Source organism: Artibeus jamaicensis, unplaced genomic scaffold (genome assembly GCF_021234435.1).
Source record: "Artibeus jamaicensis isolate MK-2021 breed Jamaican fruit bat unplaced genomic scaffold, CSHL_Jam_final scaffold_286, whole genome shotgun sequence".
Classification (NCBI taxonomy): domain Eukaryota; kingdom Metazoa; phylum Chordata; class Mammalia; order Chiroptera; family Phyllostomidae; genus Artibeus; species Artibeus jamaicensis.
The window spans coordinates 15,398,429-15,426,094 of NW_026522034.1; the positions used below are offsets into that span (position 1 = coordinate 15,398,429).

The window sequence follows — 27,666 nt, forward strand, 5'->3', positions numbered from 1 at the left end:
CCACGTGAGGTGAGGACACAGTGGTAAGACACCAGCTATGAAGCAGGAAGAAGGCCTTCCCCAGAATACAAGCAAATTGGCAACTTGATCTTGATCCTTGCTTCGAGTACTATGAATAATAGATTTCTGCTGTTTATAAACCACCCAACCTGCAGTATTTTTACTAGAATATCTTGAAAGAACTAACACAGTATCCAGCTACCACCTACATATGAACAAATGAGAGGCCACCTGAGTCATTTACTTCTATATTCCCAGTGGTTATAGAATTGAACAAATTTGGGGGCTGGAGATTTTGAAATCTTCCCTTTGAAATAAAATAGAGGGCTTTTAGTGTTTGTAGAATCCCCATGAACATTTTTAAAGCCACACCACTCAGAAATTAATTGAAATAAAAATATTTCTAATTTCATCCAATTCCATTGTTTTACCTACATTATTAAATACAATAATGTATCCATTTTATTTTTTTAATTCAAGTTGGAAAAAATAACTTTTACCCACGTTACTGTCTTCTTATTCTACACCATTGCACATTCCTCCTCCCTGGGAGTCCTGAAACACCATAGGATGCCTTATCTTTGTAAGTACCCATGAGACTCCTTATTGCCATATAGGAACAGCAATGACAACAAAAGACAGCTTAAAATAACTCTCTCAATAATACTTCATGGACAACAGTTTACCTGCATGTATGCAATAATATACTTAAAGTACTTATTATCCACTTTGACATGTATTCACATGTTAGGGTTGTAAAGAGATTTATGCATATGGATAAATTATGCATTCTTTTGAAAAACATAGCTTTATTTCTTTTGTGGCTTCTTTTAATTTGGTACTCATATCAAGGGTAGATAGAGCGTTATTTATTATCCATGAATCTATACTTAGAAAATGACTATTTGCTGGTGATTTGATTAGGTGGCATTTGGAAATGCTGGTTTGTGAAGGCAGGCTCCTAAAGGGTGTTAATATGTTAATGACAGAGCGCCTGGAATATGGGTTAGTTGACAAGACTCAGGTAGGTGATGGGTGTTAGGCTTTAAAACGAGATTGCAGTTGGAAGGAAAAAAAGAAAGATTAGGGTTAGTAAATTATTTAAGAAGAGAAGCCAGTGATAGTTTGGGTTGGAAGAAGCAAATGAAACATATGTGACAAGTTTAAACCTACCAAATGAACCTAATGAACTCAAAATAAATTCATTCAGTTAACAGTTATAATAATCAGCTTTATCATACCAAAAAAGAACATTCTAAAGCCAATTGCATTGTCAAGAGTACAACAATTGTAACTTACATATACCAGCAAACAATGTCCCATAATAAAAGAAGCAAATACTGACGCATCTGAAGACAGAAATAGACCATTCTTCAATAATAGTTGGAGACTTAAACTACTTTTAATAATGTATAGAATTGACTTTAGATAAACAAAAAATTATAGGAGAATGCTAGAAACAATTGTACACCAACAGACCAGATAGCTTAGATGAAACTGACAAATCTTTAGAATCACTCACAATAGCTAAACAAAGTCAACAGAAAATAGAAAATCTCAACAGACATATAATGAAGAAATTGAATTAATAAGCCAAAACTTTCCAAACAATTGAATTAATAAGCCAAAACATTCCAAACTTCCCAGATGGATTCACTGGAAAATTCTACCAAACACTGAAGTATAAATTCACTCAATTCTTTTAAAACTCTTTAGAAAAAAATGTGAAGAGGAAACACTTCCTAACTAATCCTAAGAAACCATCACTACCTAAAACCAGAGCTAGATAAAACAATCAAAGGAAATAAAACTATACACCAGTATCTATTTTGTATTCTTCTAATATCACGTTAGAAGGATTATACACCAGGACCATGTGGGATTTATCACAGAAATAAAGAAATTCCAATAATGTAATATACTATACTAATAAAAATAAGTTTTAAAACAAAACAATTGACAAATCACACATTATCTTCATAATTGACATAAAATGCCTTTGAAAAGAATTCAACACCTTTTCATGAAAAAAACACCAGAAAATTAAGAACAGAAGGAAACTCAAAATAAAGGACAGTTTTTAAAAATCTATAGTCTCCATATTGAAAAATTAAAAGCCCTTCTCTAAGACCAACAAAGAAAACAAAAGAAATCCACTTTCACCACTGCCATTTAAGATTGTACTGGAATTTCTAGCCAGAGTAATTAGAAAAGGAGAGGAAATAAAAGACAACCAAATGTAAAAAGAAGTAAACTATCATTGTTAACAAATGTCATGATTCTACATGTAGAACTCCCTAATAGCTCATGAGAAAGCTATTAGAACTAATAAATTAAGCCAAATTTCAGGATATAAGGTTAACACAAACAAATAGTTGTTTTTTGAAATATGGCTAAAATAAATCACCCACAAAGGAAATTAAGAAAGCAGTTGCTATTATAATAGAACCTAAAACAATAAGATACTAAGAATAAATTTATCCAAGGAGGTGAAAGACTAATACAGTGAAAACTAGAAGCATTGTTGAAAAAATTTTGAAGTCACAATAAATGGAAAGACATGCTATGTTCATGGATTGAAAAACTTAATATTGTTATAATGTCAGTGCTACAGGTTCAATTGCATCCTTGTCAAAATGCCAACTACTGTTGTGCAGAAGTGGAAAAACCATTCCTCAAATTCACATGCAATTAGAAGGGATTAGTACTAGCCAAACCATCAGGAGTAAAGTTGGAGGACTCACACTTCCTGGTTTCAAAACTTACAAAGCTACAGTAACCAAAATATTGTAATACTTGAATAAAGACAGACATGGAGAACAATAGGATATAATATAGGGTCTAGAAATAAACCCATACAACTGTAGTCAACTGTTGGGAACCGTTCTGCCTGGTTTCAGGAGTTGTAACTGCCCCCCATGGCTAAGGCTGAGTGAGTGACCTCTGGAGTGTGAGCCACGAAAGAGACAAAGCTTGTCTCTGCTTCCTCCCCTGCCCCCACTGCTTGGTCGGTTAGTCTGTGACAGGTACAACCCCTCAGAGCGGGGTGGGGCACCCTAAGCCAGACACGATCACTTGGGGAGCCATCATGGAGAGACTCAGGGGGCTGAAACAAAGAGGGAGTGATGGACCCTCGCCCCCTGGCTATTCTGACAAGGATGAGAGTCCCCATTTCCATCTGGGAGAAGCACTTCCTGGCTCTAATCCACTTAAGCCTGAAAACCTATGATGGGGGAGCTGGTGCAGCCCCTTGCCAGCTAGAGTGGGATCCGGGGTGATTGGTTAAAACAGAGTTCACAAATTACTGTGATGCCTGCTTTGCTAAGAGTGCTTTCATTCATAGGATAAGGGTCCAAGCAGGAAATGAGTATGTCTCCCAAAGTTTCTGCAACCCCTTACCTGACAGACACTGACCCAGATTAAGCCCTCAGATTTCTTTGAAATGTTATCTCCTGTTTGATCCTTACCGCCTGCATTCCCCTGTATTACAACCCAATAAGAGCCATAGGGGAAGGGGAGCTTGACTTTTCTCCAATCTCCAAGAGATTGGCCACCTCTTCTCCCCAAGCAGATCATGTCTTGGTAGTGTTACTTTCATCCGTGGAGGACAGGGGGACTTACTTGCTTGCGAAGTTGCCCCCACAATTAACTATTTTTTTTTACAAAATGTCAAATCTATTCAGTGGGGAAAGAAGTTTTCAACAGATGGTACTGGGACAACTGTATTTTCACATCTAAAAGAATAAATTTGGAACTTTACCTCGAATTGTATACAAAAAATCTACTTAAAATGGATCAATCACTTAAAATAAGAGCCCAAACCATGAAGCTTTTAAATGACAAGATAAAGGTAAATCTCGATGACCTTGGATTATGTGGTACATTCTTGGATATAAAGCTAAAAGACAAAACTCAAGATAAAATTACACAATTGGACTTTATAAAAAGTAAACATTTTGTTCATGAAAGCATAATATCAAGAAAGTGAAAAAGTAACCTACAGAATGGGAGAAAATACTTGCAAATGACATATATGAGAAGAGTTTAATAACCAGAATATATAGAGAAAACAAACTCAATAACAAAAGATGATTGAATTTAAAACAGATAAGAACTTGAGTTAACATTTCTGCAAAGGAGACAAACAAGTGGCCAATAAGCACATGAAAAAAGATCAATATGTAGTGATTAAGAAACTGCAAATCAATACCACACTGAGATAATTCATACCTACCAGGGTGACTATTTAAAAAACTACACATGTGGTCTAATGGGAACCCTTGCACACTTACACACTAAGTGAATGTAAAATATAACCACAGCAAAAACAGTTTGACAATTCCTCAAACAACAGAAAAAAAATGCCATATGAACCAGGAATTCCATTGCTAGGTCTATAGACAAAGCATTGAAAACAAACAAATATATATACCTGTATAACAATGTTCACTTTAGCATTATTAGCTTGCTGTGCCTATGAGGTGGAAATAACTCAAGTGTTACTAGAGGATGAATGGATAAACAAAATGTGCCATGTGTGTGCAATGGAATATTATTCTGCTATAAAAAGAAATAATAAAGCTCTCATACATGCTTCAATATGGATAAACCTTGGACTATTATGGTAAGTGGGATAAGCCAGATACAAAAAGGCAAATATTTTATGATTTCACTTATATAAAATATTGTTCATTTTGTCCCCTTGTCACCATAAACATTTATTCATACACAAACACAGTTACACATATGTAAACAGGATGGCTCTAGGGCATTAGAGTTGTCAAGAAACATAACGAAGAGGACAGTTGCCCAAGGTCACAAATTAACCTCAATATTTCAACTTGAACCTGTTGTTTGTTTCAGTCATGCATTGTGCGTGTCTGGGAGTAAGTGTGTGAGTGTGTGTGTTGTGTGTGCACATGTGTTTGAATTGCTGTCTAGTGTAGTTGGCTCCTGAGCACAGAATGTAAGTGTCACTGAATGGCTGGCATTCTGTAACCTCTCTTTGGATGGCTGAGTATATGTACTAGTCTAAGGATGTGAAATGGCGAACAGATTAATTGAAATTTCTTAAAAGGCCACACTTTCTGGCTTTTTTAGTCTTAATTGATTAAAAAATTAAATTACATATTACTTTTAATAGTTGATAACTACCAGAATTTTCAAGTAACAAAATCTCCAATGTTTTTAATATAATCTGGCATCAATTGTTAATAACAACACTACTAATATTTCTAACTGAATATCCTGCTTATACTTAGTTCAGTGATTAACTTGAGGGCATTTACAAATTTTGCAATATATTTTTTCCTGTAAGACCATGGAAGTGTAGGGCAGATATGGACAAATCACTTAGCTATAGAATTTGAACTCAGGCCTGTTTGACACCAGGACCAGCTCTTCAGTGCTATGTTTGGACGATGCTTAAATATGATCATATTGACATTTATTAGCCATCAAAGATACCTTACTCCTATCTATGCTGGTGTTAAATCAGACGTACATTCTCTATTTAGCCTCGAATTGTGCAAAATTGAAGAAATGAGCGCTTAAAATGAAACATAAGTCCTAAAATTATCAAAACATCATTGCCATGGTTCTCTAGAAAAGCAATGAATAAATTTGTAGTTATTACAATATGCCTACCTTGATGCTTTCTAAAGTCGCACTAGGAAGAGGGATTCCTCATCTCTTTCTGTCTTACACTGAGGCATAAAATTTCTCTAATGTTGTTTAGACAACTGCATTGATCTTCCATAGAGGTGGGTAGACTTCAGCCATGGAAGAAGTAGTCCCAGTATTATACAGCGATTTGTTATCCCTTAAGGGTTTGCATTACATAAATGTAAAGTGGTATTATTAGTTTTTGCAATAATAATTTCACCACTCACACTTCGAGTAAGTTAGTTCCACAAATCAGGCAATGTACAAATTCTGTCATAGTAAAACATTTATTTGTTAAAGTGATATAGATTATTCAAGGTTCTACAGTCTTAAATCATGGATGGCAATGTAACATGGGTTGATACAGAACTCGATGCCAATGTGGGCTTTTTTCTTTTGTTCTTTAAAAAAAATACTGTGGGCCAGAAGAAAAAACAATTTGGCTTTTTAAAAGGGGATGAAACGTGAGCCAGTTCCACCAACATCAGAGACATCTGTTTCGGGTCCTGTGAACAATTTCTTCTAGGACACGAGTTCAACAATTAGCCATTGCGATTTGAAACATTTTTTGAATTTTATCCATTAAAAATATCAGTGGCAACTTTTTTCAGGAGAGAGAGAAGTGGTGCTCTTCAGATTAACTCCAGCCTCTGAAATGAAAGGAAAAAAAGAAAGAAAGGAAGAAACACATAGCTTGTAAGATCATTGTGCTAGAAATCTGGAAGGTACTGAATGGTAAACACTCAGATAGGTGCTTCTTGCTATAAGATACAAAACACACCTCTAGAAGCAGCCTCAACACATAAACAACCTTCAATACATTAGTACTGAAGAATTGGCTTAGTAATTTCAAAGTGGTGGATATATAAAATATTTTTATTTTAAAAATAATTTAAATGCATTAAGCTTAAATAGCTAAGCACATCAAAGTCAGATTGTGGCATGGAATTTTTCCCTGCTTTAGTGTTTCACATTTACATTCCCCAGATAGAAAAATATAATGATTTTCCCTGGCTAGTGTGGGTCAGTGGATTGGGCACTGGCCTGTGAACCAAAGAGTCTCGAGTTTAATTGCCTGTCCGGGGACAGGCCTGGGTTGTGGGCAGCTCAGGCCCCTACTGGGGCGTGCGGGGTGTGCAAAAGGCAACCAACCACACACTGATGTTTCTCCCCCTCTCTTTCTCCTTCTCTTTCCCTCTCTCTAAAAATAAATAAATAAAATATTTTTAAAAAGAAAAATATATAATGATTTTATTCATTAATGCATGGCATCTAAGTTTTGACAAATATTTGCACTGGTTTTTAAAATATGAACCTATCAGACTGAATTTGTTCTCATATGTAAAACCTTAGTGATCTTTACTTTTTAAATACATTCTGTTGGGAGTTTTATACAATATTTATCTATAAAATTTAATTATGCATTGAATAATAGTGAAGATAATTATTCATCTTCAATAATTAGTGTCTCACCAACCAAACAAATAAAAGTGACAACTAACAATAACTCACAAGCAAAGGCATTCCATAATTAACATGATTTTGAAAGGAATAATATAAAAAGCATTATAAATATATCTAAATATATGACTGTTTCATGTATAATAGATACTTCTATAATTAGATGATAAGAATAATAAATTATAAATGTTTCTTTTTAATATGTTCTTGGTGCTTAACATTTATTCTTATAAAGTCTATGTTTGATGAAGATAGAAAAATCTGTTTTACAGCTGCACAATTCCATACATGTGAAATATAAGCAGTTATTCTTCTTTGCATTCAAGACCAACTACATGTGTACAATCGAGGGTTATAAAATGTATGGCACAAGTCAATCTTGAAATAGAGATTCTTACTTACTGAATATTCTATGTCAAAATGCTGATGTGGAACCTATCTGGATAACTTGATGATAATATCATTAAAGTATGTTACAATAATTTAGATACTTTTTGATAAAGGCAAGCAAAATACTGAAATATGTAATGGGAAAATATATTTCAAAACAATATATTTCAAAAACAATAATCTAAATAAGATAAATTATTTTTGGCACAAACAGTAATTTTTTATAATTATTGAACAAGACAGTTACACAAAGCTTGATGATTGTTAATAGATAACAGATGTGTATCCTATTTGTAAAAACAAATACCCTGGAAACAATAGAAATACAGATATCACTATCATATTTTACCTGGAATATTCTTTAAAAATTGCAAAATCACTAAATTACAGCGAGCTATATCTAAATTCCTCTCTATTGGGTTTATAGCATGGCTTATTCTGATGAAATTGAATATCAACAAGTTTTTGTTTATATGTAATAATGTGTTTCCTTTAATAGAAAAAATATATAAGTGCACTATATCAAAGCTCAAGTTTCAGGAAATAGTGATGTTGAAAAGACTAAATATACACAGAAGTAAAATATAACAGATAGAATAATTAGTTTGATTTTTGAATTTATTTATTTTAGAATAACAAATTTTATTTTAATATCAAATTGGTTCTATAAGATGACATATCTTAAAGAGCTTTTAGTATCATATAATTTCATATTACATAATATTATTAACAAACTTGGGAACTATGGTTTATATAAAATCTGTTAATTTTGAAAATTAAACTTTGTATATTATGGTGTAAATTTGTCTGCCCTGATGCTTCTACCATTGAAATGATGACATAATATGAAGCCCAAGAAAACAACTTGTATATGTAGGATATTTAAAATAACATGTTTTACTTTACTTATCAGTAGACATACACTTACAGTGATTCCATAAAGATCTACACAAAGAACCCACAATTATAACAGCATCACAAAGAACTGTAATGATCATGCCAAAATTTTACAGGAACTAAAAGTGATTAATTTGTGGTAGGTTCAGGATGTTTTGGTAATGGTCTTCACATAACAATTAAAGGGTATAATATAAACCATTGCAGACAGTCTTCCTGACAGTCCTACAAAGAAAGGAGCAAATTAGAGATACCCCAACATCAAGAGAAGGAAAAATGTCCTGATGTTAAGTGGATTGTGGGAAAATCCTGTGGCTGCCCATACTCAGAATGTGATTAAGAACTATCAAAAACCCCAGCAGGGTAGTTGAGGTGGTTGTCTGTGCGCCAAAATGTTGCGAGTTCCATCCCTGGTTGGCGTGTGCTCAGGAAGCAACTGATCCATGTTTCTCTGTCTCATTTTTCCTTTTTCTCTCCCCCTTCCTTTCTAAATTTAATAAAAATATCCTCAAGTGAGAATATTTTTTTAAAAGAGCTATAAATGTTTTTTTTTTCTTTTAATCCTCACCTGAGGACTTTTTTCCTTGTTTTTAGAGAGAGGGGGAAGGAGAGAAACATTGACGTGAGAGAGAAATATATTGTCTCCGTATGTGCCCAGGTTGAGAATTGAACACACGGCCCTTCTGTTACAGGAGATGCTTCAAACAACTGAGCCACACCAGCCAAAGCTGAAAGATTTTTATCTTATATACGGTAGTTTGAAGACATAGATCAATGGAACAGAACAGGGAACCCAGGAATAAGCCCACACCTTTATGATCAATTGATATTTGACAAAGGTGAAGAGAGAATATAATGGAGCAAAGACAGTCAGTCTCTTTAATAAATGGTGCTGGGAAAACTGAACTGGTACATGGGGAAAAATGAAATTAGACCACCAACTAACACGATATAAAAGAATAAAGTCGCCCTGGCCAGTGTAGCTCAGTGGATTGAGCACAGGCCTGCAAACCAGAGGATCGCTGTTCGATTCGTAGTCAGGGCACATGCCTGGGTTGCAGGCCAGTTCCCTGCAGGCCAGTTCCCAGCAGGGGACACATGAAAGGCAACCATACATTGATGTTTCTCTCCCTTTCTCCTTCCCCTCTAAAGATAAATAAACAAATAAAATCTTTTTAAAAAAGAATAAATTCATAGTGGATAGAAAACTTAAATGTAAGGCACGGAACCACGAAAATCCTAGAGAAAAAAACATAGGCAGTAAAATCTCAGATATCTCACATAGCAATATGTTTGCTAAAATATATCTCCTAAGGTACTGGAAACAAAGGAGAAAATAAACACGTGGGACTATTTAAAAATAAAAGGCTTCTGCACAGCTAAAGAAACCATCACCAAAATGAAAAGGGAAGTTACTATCTGGGAAAACATATTTGTCAGTGGTATACCTGATAAGGCTTTAATCTCCAAAATATAACAACAACTAATACAACTCAACAACAGGGGGACAAATAACCCAATTAAGAAATGGGCAAAAGACCTGAATAGACACTTTTCTGAAGAGGACATATAGATGGCCCATATGAAAAATGCTCAAAATCACTAGTCACCAGAGAAATGAAAACTGAAACCACAATGAGATACTACATTAAACCTGTCAGAATGGCCATCATCAGTAAGTCAACAAACAAGTGTTGGTGAGAACGTGGAGAAAAGGGAACCCTAGTGTACTATTGGTGGGAATGCAGACTGGTGTTGCCACTGTGGAAAATGTGGAGTATCCTCAAACAAATTACAAAAGGAAATCCCTTTTGACCCAGTGATTCCACTTCTGAAAATTTATACTAAGGACACCAACATAAAAAAAACATATGCACCCCTCACCAGTGCTGGTTATAATAGCCAAGATCTGGAAACAGCCTAAGTGCCCACTAGTAGATGAGTGGATAAAAAAACTGTGGAACATTTACACAAATGAATACTATGCAGTAATAAAAAGAAAGAACTCTTACATTTTGTGACAGGATGGATGGTCCTAGAAAATATTATGCTAAGGGAATTAAGCCAGTCAGGGAAAGACATATGCCATATAATCTCACTTCAATGTAGAATCTAATGAACAAAATAAACTAACAAGTGAAATGGATATAGAAGCTTAGATATTTGAAGCGGTCTGTCAGCTGCTGGAGGGGGCGCTGGAGACGGAATGAAAGATGGTAAGGGAATTATTGGAAGAACATTTACATATGACCCATGGACACAGAAACAATATAGGGCAGGGAGAGGGCGGGGCTGGGTATAAGTAGGGAAGGGGAGAGAAGTGGGAACTGTAATAGCATAAACAATTTAAAATAATAAAATGAAATGAGACACATACAATACTCAAAAGAGAACATCTAAAAAAACAAGGAAATAATTTCCAAAGGTCAGGACTGACACTTTGGTTAAATTTTTTTTCTGATTTTCTGTAGTGTTCAAATAAATATGTTAAATTGTGCTTTAATTATTATAGAATGTTTTCTACATATAGTTCTATTTTATTACTCCTTTTTAAAATTCACTTGAAGGGAATAAAAAAACACAGAACCAAATTTTATACGTAGGTTATTCTTCCTTGGAAAAAATATAGGAGAGATATGTGGATCATATATACATATTTGCTTTGCTCGTTAGCCCTTATTTCATATATTTTCCTATGTTTCCCCATAGTTATTTAAATGTTGCTTAAATAAATGTTATTTATAATCAGCATTATTTTATTCATTTATGTACTACTAGTTTCCCTAAAAGAACTGCAGTTTTTTCACAGTTATTGCATCTTTACTAGTTTTTCTGAAAAAAATAAAAAAATAAATACCTTGATTAGTGCTAAACAAAATAATCAATAATCGAATTTATTAAAATCAAGGATCAATTACTTTAAGGCAGGTGCAGGCAATCACAGAATAAGCAATATCCCATGTGCGTACTTACGCCCAGACACACAAGGTGCTATCTTGTTGGTCTGAATATAACAAACATGTTTTAAGAACTTTTATTTAAGGTATTTTCAGTATGAATGCAAACTAGTCAACTGTTCTTAATTTGTCAGATGTGAACTATCAATTGTTTTACCAGGTTCATTGCAAGCATAAAAGTCTTTCAAAGATAAAGTTAATTTCTGTGTATATGCTGGTTTACTTGTAGAGTAATTATCACAAATTTTGTCAATGAGTTCTCTCCCCATTGCTCTCCCCGTTGTTCACCTTAGTGTGATTACAATCTGATGATTTCATTTTAGAAAAATATTGTATGTGATACATTAAAGCTATTTAAACAGTGTATTTCATATAGAAAAGGTCTTAGGGAAGAATACTACATAGGGCATATTCTGACTAATGGAAATAAAATAAATGTATATTACCTTTTTACCCTCGGGAAAAAATCATCTTAGCAGATAACAGTGTGTGAAAATGAACACCTAAACCCCTAAGTGAATGAAACCTTTCTGTCCTTTCTATACCTCCCCATTGGAGCTTGATGTTCTATTAAGGACTGTGGTAAAATAAATTTAATATTGTTGCTTTAGAAACACTTTTTTAATATTAAAAAAGGAACATGTTGCCCTGGCTGGTGTGGCTCAGTGGATTAAGTACTGGCCTGTGAATGAAAGGGTTACTGGTTCGATTCCTGGTCAGAGCACATGCCTGGGTTGTGGGCCAGGATCCCAACAGAGGGTGCTCGAGAGGTAACCACACACTGATGTTTCTCTACCTCTGTTTCTCTTTTCCTCCTCCATCTAAAACTAAAATAAATAAAAAATTTTAAAAAGAAATTATGTTGCATTTTTTGTTTACTTCTTAGCTCTGTATACATAGAGAGCATTTTCATTTAAATTTAATGCAATGGGCAGTGCCCAATTTTTGGAAAATGTATTTGTTTCTAGGTAGAAAAAGATATCTGTCACCATGCTGAAGAAAATATAAACTTAAAATTAACTTTTAACCCTCGCTGGTGTGGTTCAGTGCATTAAGTGCTGGCCCGTGAACCAAAGGGTTGCCAGTTCGAGTCCTAGTCAGGGCACATGCCTGGGTTGTCAACCAGGTCAGGTCCCCAGTGGCAGGTTCGTGAGAGGCAATCACACATCGATGTTTCTCTCCCTCTCTTTCTCACTTCCTTCCCCTCTGTCCAAAATAAATAAATAAAATCTTTAAAAAACTAAAATTAACTTTTATATTCCCCTCCCCCAAAAAAGTGGAGCAGCTGTGAGCACAGGGGTCTCTGCCATCTGTCATCCTCACCACGTCACTCACACACAGCAAAGTATTGCTGACACGCGAAAGGCAAGAGGAGACTCAGAGCAGAGATCACAGTGGCTGCAGAGGAATCTCTGGTTGACCCGACAGTTGTAGAAACAATAGGCCAGTGGTACCAGCAATCATTCACTATGTAGCGACAGTAGTTATTCTGAGGTCCTACGGTGATTTATATCTGACAACAGAAATGTAGCAAGGAGTTACAACACAAGTGAATGATGTATTGCCACTAAATGTTGTTAAAATGATTCTTTGCCTGTGAATTTCTTTTTCTTGCAAAGTCTTATAGAAAGTAAAAAGGGAGAATTAGCCAGAATATGGAAGGAAATTTTTCATGGTACGATGACATAATCATTGTTTCATAAAAGGAACTAAAGAGAGACTCAACAAAGGTTTTTAAAAGGGTGACATATTCACATATACAATTTCACTATGTAAATTTGGTACAAAACACACATAAGTACATGTGAATTTACTACATGCACAAATGACAAATCACTAAAAGATTATACACCAGAGAGTCTTAGTATTTGTGTCTAGGTGTTGGATTAGGATTTATATTTTGTTTTTATATTTAATTATACTTTTGGGGGCTTCTGTAATTAATACTACTTACTTTAGGACAAATAAAGTCACTAGTCAAAATCTTATATACTCATATTGGCAAACCCTGGGCCATCTCTGGTACTATACAAACTGCCAAGGAGGTTACTTTTCCATAAACTTGACTTCTAACAATGGGTAAAATAAATAAATATATCCTATAATGTGTAACACGTCCCATGAAATATGAATCCTTGCAAAATTAGTTTAATTAGTAAATGGAAAGTGATTCAAATTGACTTGCTTGCTTCCAATCATGATAGAATATTTAGCATCATTCTGGACTGTGCTTCTGTTAGATGAGTCATTTGCTTTGTTACACTTTCCAAAGGTACCCTAACTTTCAGAACAGCTAGATGCCAAAAGTTATAGGATAAAAGAACTTTTTTAAAATCAGAGAAAGAGAGGGAGGAAAGGAAGGTAAGAGGGGGAAGGGAGACAGAGAGAGAGGTTAAGACTGAGAGAGAAAAATGGAGTGGAGGTGACCCGATGCACCTTCAAGCAGGTCGGTTCAGTACACAAAATGGAATATAAAGCATGTGCTAGCCCCCTGTGCTATTGATTATGTCCTGTGAGCCCTCTTCCTCTCTCTCTTTAAATCACTTTTTAATGTTATTCTATTACAGTTGTCCTGATGTTTCCCCCTTTGCATTCCTCTTCCCATTCCACCCTCTGCTCCCACAGTCAGTTCCCACACTGTTGTCCACGTCCATGGGCCACACATGTTCTTTGCCTAGTCCCTTCCCCTTCTTTGCACAATTACCCCCCTCTCCTCCCCCTCTGGACACTTTCAGTCTGTTCCCATGCCTGTGTTCCATGCCCTACTTCCATGCCCACGGTTCTATTTTTTTTTTCGTTAGTTTATTTTGTTTATTAGATTCCTCTTGTAAGTGAGATCATATGGTATTTGTCTTTCACTCACTGGCTTATTTCACTTTAGCATAATGTTTTCCTGAGGTTGTTTTTATTTTTTGTAACATGAAAGTGGAGTCCTAAACGCAGGAAAGAAATAATGCATGAAGAACATTTTGTTTGATTTTGGATGGAACTTACTAAATCACATTTGCAGTTACAGTTACATTCACAGTTTAATCCCAACTGTGAATGGTTGTCCAAGTCCTTGTCTTCTTTTAAACACAAAATGTTAAAAAAAACACACAAGATCTTACTTTTATTACCAAGAAATAAATCAATGGCCTTTTACAGAACTTTTAAAAGCAGGGTATTTTTTTCTGTGCCAAACTTCAAGCAAATGGCTGATGACTCCAGCTGTTTGAACAGATTGCTAAAGTGCTATTTTGCTCTGGAACACACTTTCTGATCAAATTAAAATGCAGGAATCAAATACTCATTTGAAACTTTAAAAAATGCCAAGAAGAGTAATTTCTTGCTGACAAAAGGAACACCATGAATATTTCATGGGTAGTCTTTTGCCACATTTTATAGCAGCTTCATTCATTTTAGGTAACAGTGAAACACCTCTGCTCCACCACTTTTGGTAAAATATAATGTGTCGTCTCAGTTCCTATGAAGATGTGGAGGTCAAGGATAGGAGTGAATAGATCTTATTAATCTACTTTCTTCCCATTGGGAAATACTTCTAAACTGTACATCATATGTTGCATGGTTCCAACAGTGACTCCAGTCATATCAGTGTTCCTTTATTCTTAAGGAATGAATGAGAAATGTGCACTTAACCAGGAATATGTCAAAATTTAGGAATCTGAAATTCACTTAACCCTAATGAATTTTATTCTTTGCTGTTGACTTTTAAGTTTTAATTAAAATTGCAATGAACGACACAAGGTAGCAAAACAAAAATTAAAAAATCACTTATAAAAGACTATGTCATCTAAAGTGCTAAAGTACACAACAGGAAAACAAGAATCTCACCTGTGTTTCCTGGACAGTCTGGTCAACATTAGACAGCAAAGCATCTGGGGATAAAATTTCAGTATCATAAACAATTATTTTTTTTAAGAAACAGATCCTAAAACACTGAAATCTTGAGATGATTTCTCTTAACAACGATTTACCTAGACTTTTTTTTAACTTACTAGTTCTTGGGTTAATTGCAACTGACTTCATAATACTTTATGGTTCTCTATGGCTACTTCCTGATTCATAATACTATACACCGGGATTTTTAGGATCTTATTCTGATGACTAAAATGAGCAATTACCAATATGGAATGAATTTTTCCTGCAAGAACTTAGTAGGACAATAAGGCATCTCTTCATTTTCTCTGCTTGAAATCAACATTTCAAATAAAGAGTTGCATTTGATTAATATGAGAAAAATACATCAAGGAAAAAAATCCAAGGGAGAAAACATTGTTTTACCATATTTACCACACAGAGTGTAAAATAATCATTCGCAACACAAGCCATTATTCAATAATCCTGCAAACAAGAACATGTTTCACCAAATACCCATCTATCCTTATATAAAACAGTAATGTTCTAAATGTAAATCCTCTGCCCTCAATAATTCATGGGTGATTCCAATTGCCTATAAATGTTTCATACCATTATGTAGCCCTGCACAGCACACATTCTGTTTCTTTCCAAAATGTCCTCTTGTAAAGCAAATACTTCTACTGGTCATTAACATGTGACACAGTGAAAAGAAAAAAATAGGCATCTCAAGAAAAAGTCATTCTCAAGGTGCATAGGTGAGTGTGATGAGAAAAGTACAAAATCCTTTCTTACAAAACTCCAGCACGAATATCCACACACATGTACAATGGTCTCTGGAGATTAGGTTTGAAATATCTAGATTCCTGAAAGCAATAAAAAAGACATGTGCACATTATACAGAAGGCAACAATTAGGAACTTGCATTATGGCAGAGCCAATTATGTTAGGTAAGTCCCTTCATGTTCCTGAAATAATTATTTACTAGTCATATTTTGGGGTTACCTCAAAATATGTTTGAGGCAAGATTAAACAAGTTTTTACTTGTATAGAGTATAGGAATATGTAAGTGTATGTATATCTGATGGTAACTTCAAACCCTAAATTTTGACTTTGAAATAGTCAAAAATACTCCCAGTAAAAAACTGCTTTCTATGCTCTACTTCACATAACACTGCATTTTTAGGATGACTCAATTGCACCAACATGTTTACCATTCTTCACATATTAAGTGATCACCTGTACTGCTACAATAAAAAAACGTTTCTATTGCAAAAAAACCCATCATACAAAATGACAAAACTAATTGTATTTGTAATCCCAGCATGTATTAGTCTAGTACAGAAGTGAAAATATTGAGTAATCTAACAGAGTTCTAAAATTATTTTATAATTCCAGTCATTAATTTTTTGTTCTTCTCTTTCCTCCATGAAATTTTAGTCAAAGGCAAAAAAGTATATGATCTGAAGAAAAACCAGAGTATCCTCCTTCAAATTAAAAAAATGAGATCTTTCTTATCCATAATTTACTCAACTAATATTTAACTCACAAACACTGTAATATAGATTATTGTTGTTATTATCATCATTTATTAAGGAAGATGAGAAAGTATGTTTCCCCATCTAATCCACATCTCTACTGAAGTCCCTTTCCTGAAACACTTAACACACACTCACACATGAATCCACATAACACTTCCAGAAACACTGGACTCTTCCTAGGGCTTAAGGGAAGGCTTTACACAGCGAAGAGAGTGATAGTCTTCATTCTAATAAAAAGGAGCATTGCTTTCTTGGGTGCTTCACTATCCCTTTATGACACTCAGATAGTGTGTGTATATATATATATATATATATATTTTTTTTAAAGGCCTACTTTAATAGGAGTTTGACATTTTTACATTTGAGAGAATTATCCAAAAGAAACAAAAAACAACAAAGAAACACACATAATTAAAAAGTGTTTAGAGTAAACCCCTAAATATATTGTCCATTAATACGTATTACCATTGAACAAGCTGAATTCACAGTATAAAACTGTTAAAAATCAATGAAAATATTTATGAACAAGGAAGCAAATTTTATGAATAAGGAAGTAAAAACCGTATATAGCTTGTACATTGCTGACAACAACAAATAGCGAATATATATTTTGGGCCATATATACAGAATATATATATATATATATACACACACACAGAGAATATATATGCATATATATATACACAAAGTATACAAAAATATATGGCATATGCACATATATACATACACATGTGTATATATGTATATGTGTACATAGGTATACACCACACACATGTATGTGTGGTATATATACCACCCATACATATATGCATACATAGAAGGGTTGGTTAAATGAGGAATGCATGAAATGACAAAGAAAAACAACAAGAAAGAGACAAAGAATTTCTTGCTTCTAGTAATTAAATATCTGGAACACAAATCTCTGCATTGTGCTCATTAACAAAAATTCTTATTACTGCACCATCCTTGCTGGCCCTATTCATTTACACATTTATCTACCCATTTACTCATTCATTCACCTGAGTCATATTGTGTTTTGGACATTATACCAGGTATGTTTAATCAACCCCAACCTTCCCATAGATTTATTTTTTATTCACTTTGTACTGAATCTACCCTGGGCAAAAATTTTTTCATACACTTATGAAATAAAAACAAAAAACATTTGTCCCTCTTGATGGGCCAATACTTTGTCAGTCTCTCAAAATACAAGCATTTTGAAAGAAAGGAACCACATGAGTTCTTATCCTTGGTAAGAAGAAAGTGTTCAAGCCTTTGGTTGATACACCCTAAAAATAGTCTTAGAAAAGTAATACAAATTTAAATGGCTTCAACAGCTTTAGTCAAACAGAATAAATTTCACATGGTTACATATTAAAGAGTTCCAAATGTTTATGAGAAATTAAAAAAACGATTTAAGTTCCATTAGCAACATAAGCAGGAAATTGACTTTAAAAAATTTGGGCAACTGGAAAGTACAAAATACATGAACTAGTAGCTTGGAGTAAATGTGTTAAGCGGCAGCCTGTGTTGCATGACTTTATAGCCCACTTGTCCATAGTCTTCCTAATCCCAGAGATACCTTCTTGGGGGATTCATTTATTTACATTTCAAAGGCTTTTCTATATTCGGGATTCTAAAATATTTTATAGGTAAAATCTAGAGAAGGGGGAGATAATAAACTTTTGTCCATCAGCACCCCATGAAGAATTAAACAATTAGTGATCATTTACAATGTGTACTAAAGATTAGAGCATTATTACAGAAAGACAAATACCATATAATCTCAGTTATACTTGGAATCTAAAAAACAAAACAAAGCAAAACCCAAGCTCATGGGTACAGAGAATGAATTGGTGGTTTTCAGAGACAGGGGACAGGAGGGAGGGCAAAATAGATGAAGGAAACCAAGAAGTACCAACTTGTAATTATAAAGTAAGTAAGTCATAGGAATATAATGTACAGCTTTATAATATAGTTAATAATGCTGTATGTATATTTGAAAATTGCTAAGAGAGCATAATTTAGGTGTACTCACTACAAGAAAAAGAATTCAGCAACTATGTGTGGTGATAGATTTGTGGTGGTGATAATTTCACAATATATACAAATACTGAATCATTATGTTATGCACCTGAAAGTAATATAATATTGTATGTCAATATACACCAATTAAAAAAAAGAAAATAAAGAAATGGTGTATCAACTTTTGAAGTTAAAAGTAAACAAAAATATTTCATTGGAGTTAAAGCATTATTACAGAAATAGTGGTGACAATACATTGATAATATTTTTTACTTTATAAAATACTACCATATGTGATCTCATTTATTCCTCACAAGAACTATGTACCTGACCCACGAATGCTAATAAGACTTCAGAAATGTGAAAGGCAAACTTCAGAAAAGGGAAGCAGGGCAGAGCAGGCACTTAGGAAACACCTAAGGTAATAAAAGCCCATCAGACAGTGATGTTCCAGGCTGGCATTGAAAGTGATCTCTCATTGCTTTACTCTTGCCCTCTTTTTAACAACATCATGATGCATCATGAGTAATAAGTACCTATAAAGTTAAAATTAACTGAAATTTTTATATATGCCTCTAACAGGAGGAAACTGAACTAATGACTGACATTCCTCAACTGTGTTTTAAATGGTATTTCAAGTGGTCTGAGTTAATGAATGCTTATTATATATGGCTATTTTTTTTCCTACAAGGTCACCGCAGTAGCCTTATTCTCAAAACAAAACAGCAACTACAACAGAAAAGTTAATGTTAACCCTCACTTACCAATCTTTAATAAAACACCATCAGGTTACTGTACAATACTGTTAGATTTTCTACAAGTTGATAGAAACAAGTATCTGTAGACCTTGAGTTCAGTGAATATCCAAAATTGCCACTTCAACAAGGAGCAGTAACGTTGCCTGACTGCAGTTAAAATTCTTTTTTCAAAAGCTTCATGATTTATAATTCAATTTTACCACTGGTTTTAGTTGAAATAATAAATAAATTTACTCTAAAAAAGAAACAGTGAATTCAAAATTACAGTGTAAAAGGGACATATGAAACCAGTACCTGGTTAATGAGCGATGACTTTATATTGCTTGTAAATGTAATAAATTCATTAGAAGTCTTTGTTAAATTACTTAGTGATAAAAATAAACATCCCTTTGATAAAGGCAGTCTTGTATTTTTGTCTCCCCTTTTTAACATGCACTCATTAAGGAAAAAATAAAACATATTCATTCAGCAGATATGTACTAAATGAATAAAAACACCTTCATATGCCAAGGTAGATGCATATCAAATTGTGGCCTGTAACTTAAAACTGAACTTAATTTTTTTATAAATGCAAAATCAACTGCATTTTCTTCTGTTTCCACTGAAAAACCTGTGTCCTGAATGAGAAATATCACAGACCCATTAAGGCACCAGAACCAAAAACATTGTTTAGAAAGGTACTTATTTTAACACTTGTCTGGATGTACTTATTCAATATTTTATTTTAAATAACATAACAACACAAACTTGTTCTCTAAACTATTTGTCTAAAAATAAACACCACTGTCATCGAAAGAAATAGGCAATCTATTCATTGAAAAGTTCCAATGATTCATAGGTGGTCCTTTGTCAGATGCAGAAATATCATTATTTATGCAAGACTTTATTTCTGCTATGACAACTTTCATTTTGCGGTCTGCTACCGCAGAACCTGGAAGCCAATCCTTTTTGGGAAAGGCACTCTTACCATGTCATGCTTTTACATATATATATACACATGTGTACATGTATTAAATTTATATATAAATAACTGCATCCTAGAGGTTTATACACCTTGGCTCTACTGACCATGCGTCAGAGAAAATGGACTGAAATTTCAAATTCCAACTTCTTATATGAGTTTTCAAAAAAAATTTTTTTCATTAAAAAAATAGGTTACATAGTGCTCTCCAATACACGCTCAGAATTTGAAAGAGTTGCTCTTCCACTATGCCCATCAGAACTGTGGGACTGAATTAACACCCCATTCATAGACAGGCTTCTTTTAGAAAATAGTCCACATGGGCTCGGTGAGTTAATAGAACAATAGTATTGCTTTAATTCTCCATTCAGGGAGTACCTGTGCCTTGCTCTGGGTCTCTCAGCAGGCAAAGTAAGAAACTTACTTGGCTTTGAATGTGCTCTTTTAGATGTGGGCCCCTCTGTGACAGAATCAGGAGGTCGACTAGCTAACTGCAATGCAGTTGAGTTGTTCCTGTTAGTGTTTTGGGACTCAACATTTGTGACAGCTTCGCTCTGCGGTTCGGTACTTGGCTTTGCGCCTGTCTTTCTTTTCTGCTTCTGGGACACAGACGTGCTTGAAGTCCAGGTAGGAGGCAAAGCAGAGGTAGTGGTAGAGGAGTCCTGACTCGAACAAATTTCTGAAGCTTGCATCCCATTGTCATTGGCAACTTTACAACACTGAGCAGTCTCTTCATGTCCCACAGCTTGTTTGGACATGGACTGGGGCAGCGTTACACTGCAGCCTTGCATTTGAGCCCCATTAGTTTGAGAGTAGACATTGCTGACCTTGGTGACTTTGTGCTGCCCGTTATTATTACAAACCTTATACCGGATCATGAGAATGATGATGAAAACCAGCACGGATGCTACAATTATCCCACCAATAATAATAATCATGGTGCCTCCCAAGAACTGGGACTGCATGAAATGGCATCGCACGTAATCCTGTTCTGTAGTAAACTGGATGCAACCCACGACTCTTGTGGCAGTGAGGGAAGTGATGCCATCGTCATATATTGCCAAGACACACAAGTCATACATAGTTCCAGCAGCCAGGTTATTGACAAGAAAAGTTTTGCTCGTAGGAGGTATCATTCTGAGGGACAATGAGATTGAGTTAATATTCAAAACGAAACAAAACGTACATACACACAGAGTCATTATGACGTCTGTTTCACTTCAGTATTCATTCAGATAAGCCCAATAACAAGTATAAAATATGGGAAAGTGTTTGAATCATACATTTCCCCAGTAAAAATGGCTAACAGTTATCGCTGGATTCTGCATTATATTAAGGGTGCCTGCACCATGCCTTTGATAAGCTTATTAATTGCATTGCTTGGCAAAGCAGAGCTCCTAATAAAAGCCACTTCTAAAAAATCGTGTATGACATATTGCTTTTGAAAGGTGTGACTATGACATTATCTCACAACTAAACAAATCCATTTAGCACTTGCAACACCTCTGTGACTAAAAGCCAATTCAAAGGAAGGGAAAACAGTGACATTCACATCAGAAATCAGAATGGAACCCAGTAAAACTACCTTTAAAAACTATGAAAATTGCTAAGATTGAAGTACTTTATTTCTTGATATCCGCCATCTCTTAAGCCTTCGACACTGGGTTCCCTGTACATTTTTTTTATCTGAATGAGTTTGATGAAAACGCATGAGTAACATTATCCTGCAAACATGGACAGAGCAAGGCTGTGGGCCAGAGAGAGCATGCATCCCTCATCCTCCCCACTGAGGGATGACAGATTCACTTTCAAAACAGTTCCTAACATTTGATGAGTTTAGAAATATCTCTGAATCTATTATATCACAAAAGCCTTCTGTGGAAGAGTATTTTTTCTACTAACTTTTTTTTCAGTAGCAACTTAAACTATGACCTAAACTAAAATCTATTGTGGAAAAAAGGCTTGATACTCTGTTTTTATCCTGAAAGAGAGTTTTAAAAAAACGTGGCCAATGCTAATATGTTATATAACCTAAACAATGCCATCTAAAAGCACCCGGAAGCTCTTAAGTCAGAGTATGTATTTGAGATTGAGATGGCTACCATTGACTGAGTGATGATAAATGCCAGGCATTACTAAGCATTGCATAAACATTATAATTTAATTTCTACAGTGACTGCATGAGATAAGCATTATCAAAATGTTATACATGACAGACATTAGGATCTGGAATTCAAGCCATTTCATCAAAGTTATGTAGAATTTACTTGTTATGGATTAATTAATGTCTTAGCATTTAGAAAATGGAAACTAACCTATTTCACAGAATAAGTGTTTAAAATATGTAGAAAGTGTAGTAGCTACAGGAAGGTGAGGAGCAGGAGGTGGATGCGTGTCTTTCACAGTGTGTTAAATAACCCATTGCCCAGGTGAAGAGACAAGTATGACAAGACCGAGACTACTTTATGCTGATATACATGAATCACAGTCTACATCCCATATTTTTAGTAATAAGGGAGATATTAGAGACCATCTATTTTAATCGCTTCCTTTTAAAGATGAGGAAATTAAAACTCAGCCAGGTAGAACCTTGCCCTGGATTGATCACATGGCTAGCTGGGTCAGTGTTTTTTTTTCTTTTTTTACCAGCTCAGGTTCACATTCAAAATTTATCTCATTTCTACACATGAGTGAAAATAAAATTATCTTCAACTCATAGGTATGAAAGAACTGAGTTTTTAGAAAAGACATATATATATATTTCAAAGCCATGATTTTGCATTGCTCCCTAGGATTAATAAAAATCTATCATCAACAAAATTATATGGAGGGGTGGAAAGGCATAGTTCCAATTAAAATTGGACAAGATGTGACTATAAATCAATGAGGCTGAACTTTAGAAAAACATACCAGAAATTCTTTAGTCAGATGTAAATTCTCTCTATCAGTGTCTTTATGGAGATCACATACTTAACTCCAGTGATACTCTCACTGCTCAAAATATTTATAAAGTCTCCCTTTGGAACTGCCTTAAGAACCAGTGTATATGAGACAATACACATGCACAGAAGTCAATCACTCAAAATATCAGTCTCATTATTTTATAGTTACATCATATCTTTGGCCAAAAATGGTAATACCCATCTTGATCACCCACCTTATTCACAAGACTTGGCTCCAAATGGCTTTTGCTTGTTTCCAAAATTCAAATTCACCCTCAAAAGACGATGATTTGCCACCACTGAGGATATTCAAAATAGTATGACGAAGGTTCTAAAGATAATTCCAAAAGTATTTTGAGCAATGGCAGCATCATTGGGATAATGGTATAGCCTCCCAACATGACTTCCTTGAAGGAAAGAACACTCATATGGATGCGTAAGTTCTGGTATGTTTTTGAATTTTTAAAATAAATTAATCTTGTTCTCTGATAGTCACATCTCTTGGATGGGTGGGGGGAGAGTAAGCATAACATTAAATATAAATTTAAACTCTAAAAATAACACTATTCAAAATAGTTCCCCACATGTATTCATCTTTCACAACGCTTACATTATACACTTAAAACATGGAATACCATAACCATAATACAAAGGAGCGCTGCACTGAAATATTATCAAAGTGCCTTAACATGCCCTACACTTCAAGACATGGTAAGTTTAGAGATTTGCTTAATTTTTCTTACCTGTAAACAAGGGTGTCGTCATAAGTACCATTGTACTGGATTTGAAACATACGTATTCCAGGGATATTTCTTTGAAAATTAAATTTAAGTAATGCCGTAGATGATGTTGCTTCTGCCACCACAATCTTATCTTGACTCATTTTAGTATCACCATTACTACTGCTTGCATTAGAGCCTGACTTCGTAGAAGTTGAGATATCTGAAGAACCAGGATCGGGCTCGTGGATGTGGTTTGTACTGTTTAGCAAGTGAGGGAGCTTAATTATGTGAAGATCCACTGTTTGTGTTGCTTCCCCTGCAGGATTGGAAGCAATGCAGGTAAAAGCACCTGTATCCTTCACAGTTGTTATAACAATGTCAAGTGTTCCATTATCATACACCAGAGATCTTGTTGCATTTGAAATCAGCTTCCCTTCCGGAGAAATCCAGTGAATTGCAGGTTCAGGGTCTCCCCTGGCTTTGCACCTCAGGGTTGCCCTTTGACCCTCCAGGACTCTCATCTCATGGGTATGACGAGTAATGAGAGGAGGCTCACACAAAAACTCTTCCTCAGGAATTGACCAAAAATAGCGACCAGTTAAAAGTGCTGGAGAAGCACAGGTCTCCAGGTCATCTTCTCTGGACAGACGTCTCAACCACAACAATTCACAATTGCAATGCAAAGGGTTTCCACCAAAACTTAATGCAAAAGTAGATGGGTTTATAATTCCTGAGGTCACTAGTACCTGAGCTCGCTGAAAGAGAGGGTCAGGTGGCAGCTTCTGCAATTTATTGGATGTTACATCTAGCCGAGTCATCTTGTGCAAGTGGGAGAAAGTCCCCTTAGGAATATTGTCGATCATATTGTGGTCCAGACTAAGGGTGTGCAAGCTAACCATCTTCTCCACAGCATCCCAAGGGATTGTTTCTAAATTATTATAGGACAGGTCCAGCTCCTCAAGGGCAAAGACATCATCAAACGCTGTAGATGAAATTAAAGTCAGCTGATTATTGTTCAATATCAAATGATGGAGGTTGGAAAGCCCACTGAACATATCATTTGTAATTTTAGTCAATCTGTTGCTGTTCAAATGCAATGCCCTCAAATTTCGTAAGTCGGCAAAAGCATGAGGTGTAATAAAACTTATTGTATTCCTGGACAGAGTCAGGTCCACCAAGCTGGTCATGTTGGCAAAATCTTTCCTTTTGATATTTGTAACAAAATTGTCTGCCAACCGCAGTTCCACAGTTCTTCTGTCAATGTTTGGAGGAACAAATAAAAGCCCTTTCTTGGCACAAAGGGTTGCAAGATTAGGAGACAAAATCTGACAGACACAACGCTTTGGACAGATCTGAGCTCTCACTGCTATGCCAATGAAAAACAGATAAAAGAGGAATTTTTCCATTGTAGATCAGATTTAAGAGCCTGTAAGAAAAGACACAAAATGTAGTTAATATTCAGTCATTTGACCAAAGTTCATGCTCCTCGCAAAATAGCCTATTTAAATTCAAATTGAAATACAGAAGCAATTTATTCATTTGTTTATTTAACAAGTATAGAATATCTACTTTGGATTAGAGGGTATAGTGGATACTATGATGCAAAATATACCATTCATGGCTTTGTAGGGTTTAAAATCAAACATGGAAAAGTAGCCAATAGATTATTGTAGTTCTGTGAATTCAGTGCTATTTTTGAAATATGGCCGGGGAACTCCATAGGTGCACAAAAAAAGAGATATTTAGCCCAAAATGGAGTGCTAGAGTTCTGGAAAACTTCTCATAAGCCCAAAACATAAATTCAAAAGTTTAAAGATATATTTAAAGATGTGCAACTATTTTCAACTTACTAGCCTGAATAGTACCTGAGAGACAATATTTGAAATTGTTACACCTGTGGCATTATATTTGAAAGTAATTAATTTTTTATTACATTTTTATTCATTGTTACAAATTTTCTTGAACGTAGTACAACCTTCACATCCTAACATTAATATAGAATCATATTCTCAAAAATAATGCTGAAATTTACTACAAATTCTGAGCAATAAAAATTTTATTTGATATAAACATGGATTTTTGAAGATAATTTATAGAAAATAGTTATCAGTGTTAACATATATCTTTTTGGACTCAACGATGAGTTAAATTTTCTCTTTCTTAAAATCTTAATGTATTTATAGTTATCCAAATTTAATTTGAAAAAACTGACACTTTCATTTTCCAGTTCTATTTTATTTGCAATGCTCAAAAATAAAAATACTAACCCATAAGATTAAAACTTCATATAAGTTACATTTAGTTTAAAATGCCAAAAGGAAAAGTAGCTGGATAAATCATTCAATTTTAATTGGATAAAAAAGAAATATAGAGTTATTCTAGAAATAATGAGCCTACTTTTGTAAATAAAGCATATTCTTATAGGTTCAATTTACTTTACACCCATTTTATGCCATATTAAATGTGGTTTAAATGAATAAGAATTGCCATTTGGCAAATGAAATGGAGCTGTACCCTCTGTTCATGATGGAATGACTAGTACTAACATAGTTTTTCCAAAGTAAGTGGCAAAAAAATACAAAAAGACATCAAACTACAGGTTTCAGACATCAGAAAAAAGGAAGCACAGAACCGTGATCCTTGAGAAAAGTGAATTTAAAAAATGAACCTTATCATTGCTTCTGAGGACACCTTTTAATCCACAGCATAACAGGGCAAGCAAGGTCTTATTTGACAGTCTTATTTATTGACAGTCTTGTTTATTGAAGAGACAAGAGATGGGAGTGCAGAGTAGAGTAGCTTGAATGTATGAGGCAGAGAATCAGAAAGGAGAGTAACCAGAGCTCCAGTAATCTCCAGGTGGAAACAGGGGAATAAATACTAACCATTAGGAAACACTGATTAAAAAGGCAAAAGATGGAAATAAATTTGAACAAAGACTCAGTGACCTGTGGAAAAAATATGAAGAAGTCAAACATACATAAAGCTGCAATATAAGAAGAAGGTTGTAAGGTAAAAATTTATTTGAAAAATAATGGCATTTTTTCAAATTGGTGATAAAATGCCCCAGCAAACCATTAACCTAAGTTCAAAATAAGAAAAAAACATAGCAACACACATTATAATTATATTGAAGATAACCAAAGAAAAAGAAAAAAAAATAAATGTAAAAGCAGTCACATAAATAAGACACACTATAACATGATAAGTGAACAAAATAAAAATAATGCCTGACTTCTAACTGACTTCCTTTGGAAGTGAGGCAAGACGAAAGACAATAAAAAATACCTCCATAGAACTTCAAGAGAAAGGAAAGCCTGTCAACATGGGTATGGTTTTATACATTCATAAAAGATAAAAGTAAAATAAGGATACCTGAGAGAAACAAACTGAAAAATTCATTACAAGTAGAATGGTACTATAAGAAAATATAAAGGAATTCTCCTCAGAAAGAAAACTTTATCTGGTAAAATCTTGATTCTTTATAAAT

General features: G+C 34.5%; 1 protein-coding gene across 2 annotated transcripts; it reads right to left on the reverse strand.

Moving 5' to 3' along the window:
* Positions 1-6,075: 6,075 nt before the first annotated feature.
* LRFN5 (leucine rich repeat and fibronectin type III domain containing 5) lies at positions 6,076-25,582 on the reverse strand. 2 transcript variants are annotated; one of them, XM_037141146.2, is made up of 4 exons: positions 24,198-25,582; positions 20,937-21,649; positions 15,204-15,247; positions 6,076-6,314 (listed from the first exon to the last, which is right to left on the reverse strand). In XM_037141146.2, the coding sequence occupies exons 1-4, from the start codon at positions 25,580-25,582 to the stop codon at positions 6,297-6,299; spliced, it is 2,160 nt and encodes a 719-aa protein (XP_036997041.2). In that variant the 3' UTR covers positions 6,076-6,296. The 2 variants fall into 2 exon arrangements, with proteins under 2 accessions (XP_036997041.2, XP_036997040.2); XM_037141145.2 differs by lacking the exons at positions 6,076-6,314; positions 15,204-15,247 and having other exon boundaries at positions 20,707-21,649.
* Between the last annotated feature and the right edge of the window lie 2,084 nt (positions 25,583-27,666).

Bases quoted from the DNA above. Each gene is read 5' to 3' on its own strand.
- LRFN5 (XM_037141145.2), bottom strand. From the start codon at position 25,582: ATGGAAAAATTCCTCTTTTATCTGTTTTTCATTGGCATAGCAGTGAGA. The intron at 21,650-24,197 runs GTAAGAAAAATT...ATTGTCCCTCAG, and splicing joins GACGACACCCTTGTTTACAG to AATGATACCTCCTACGAGCA.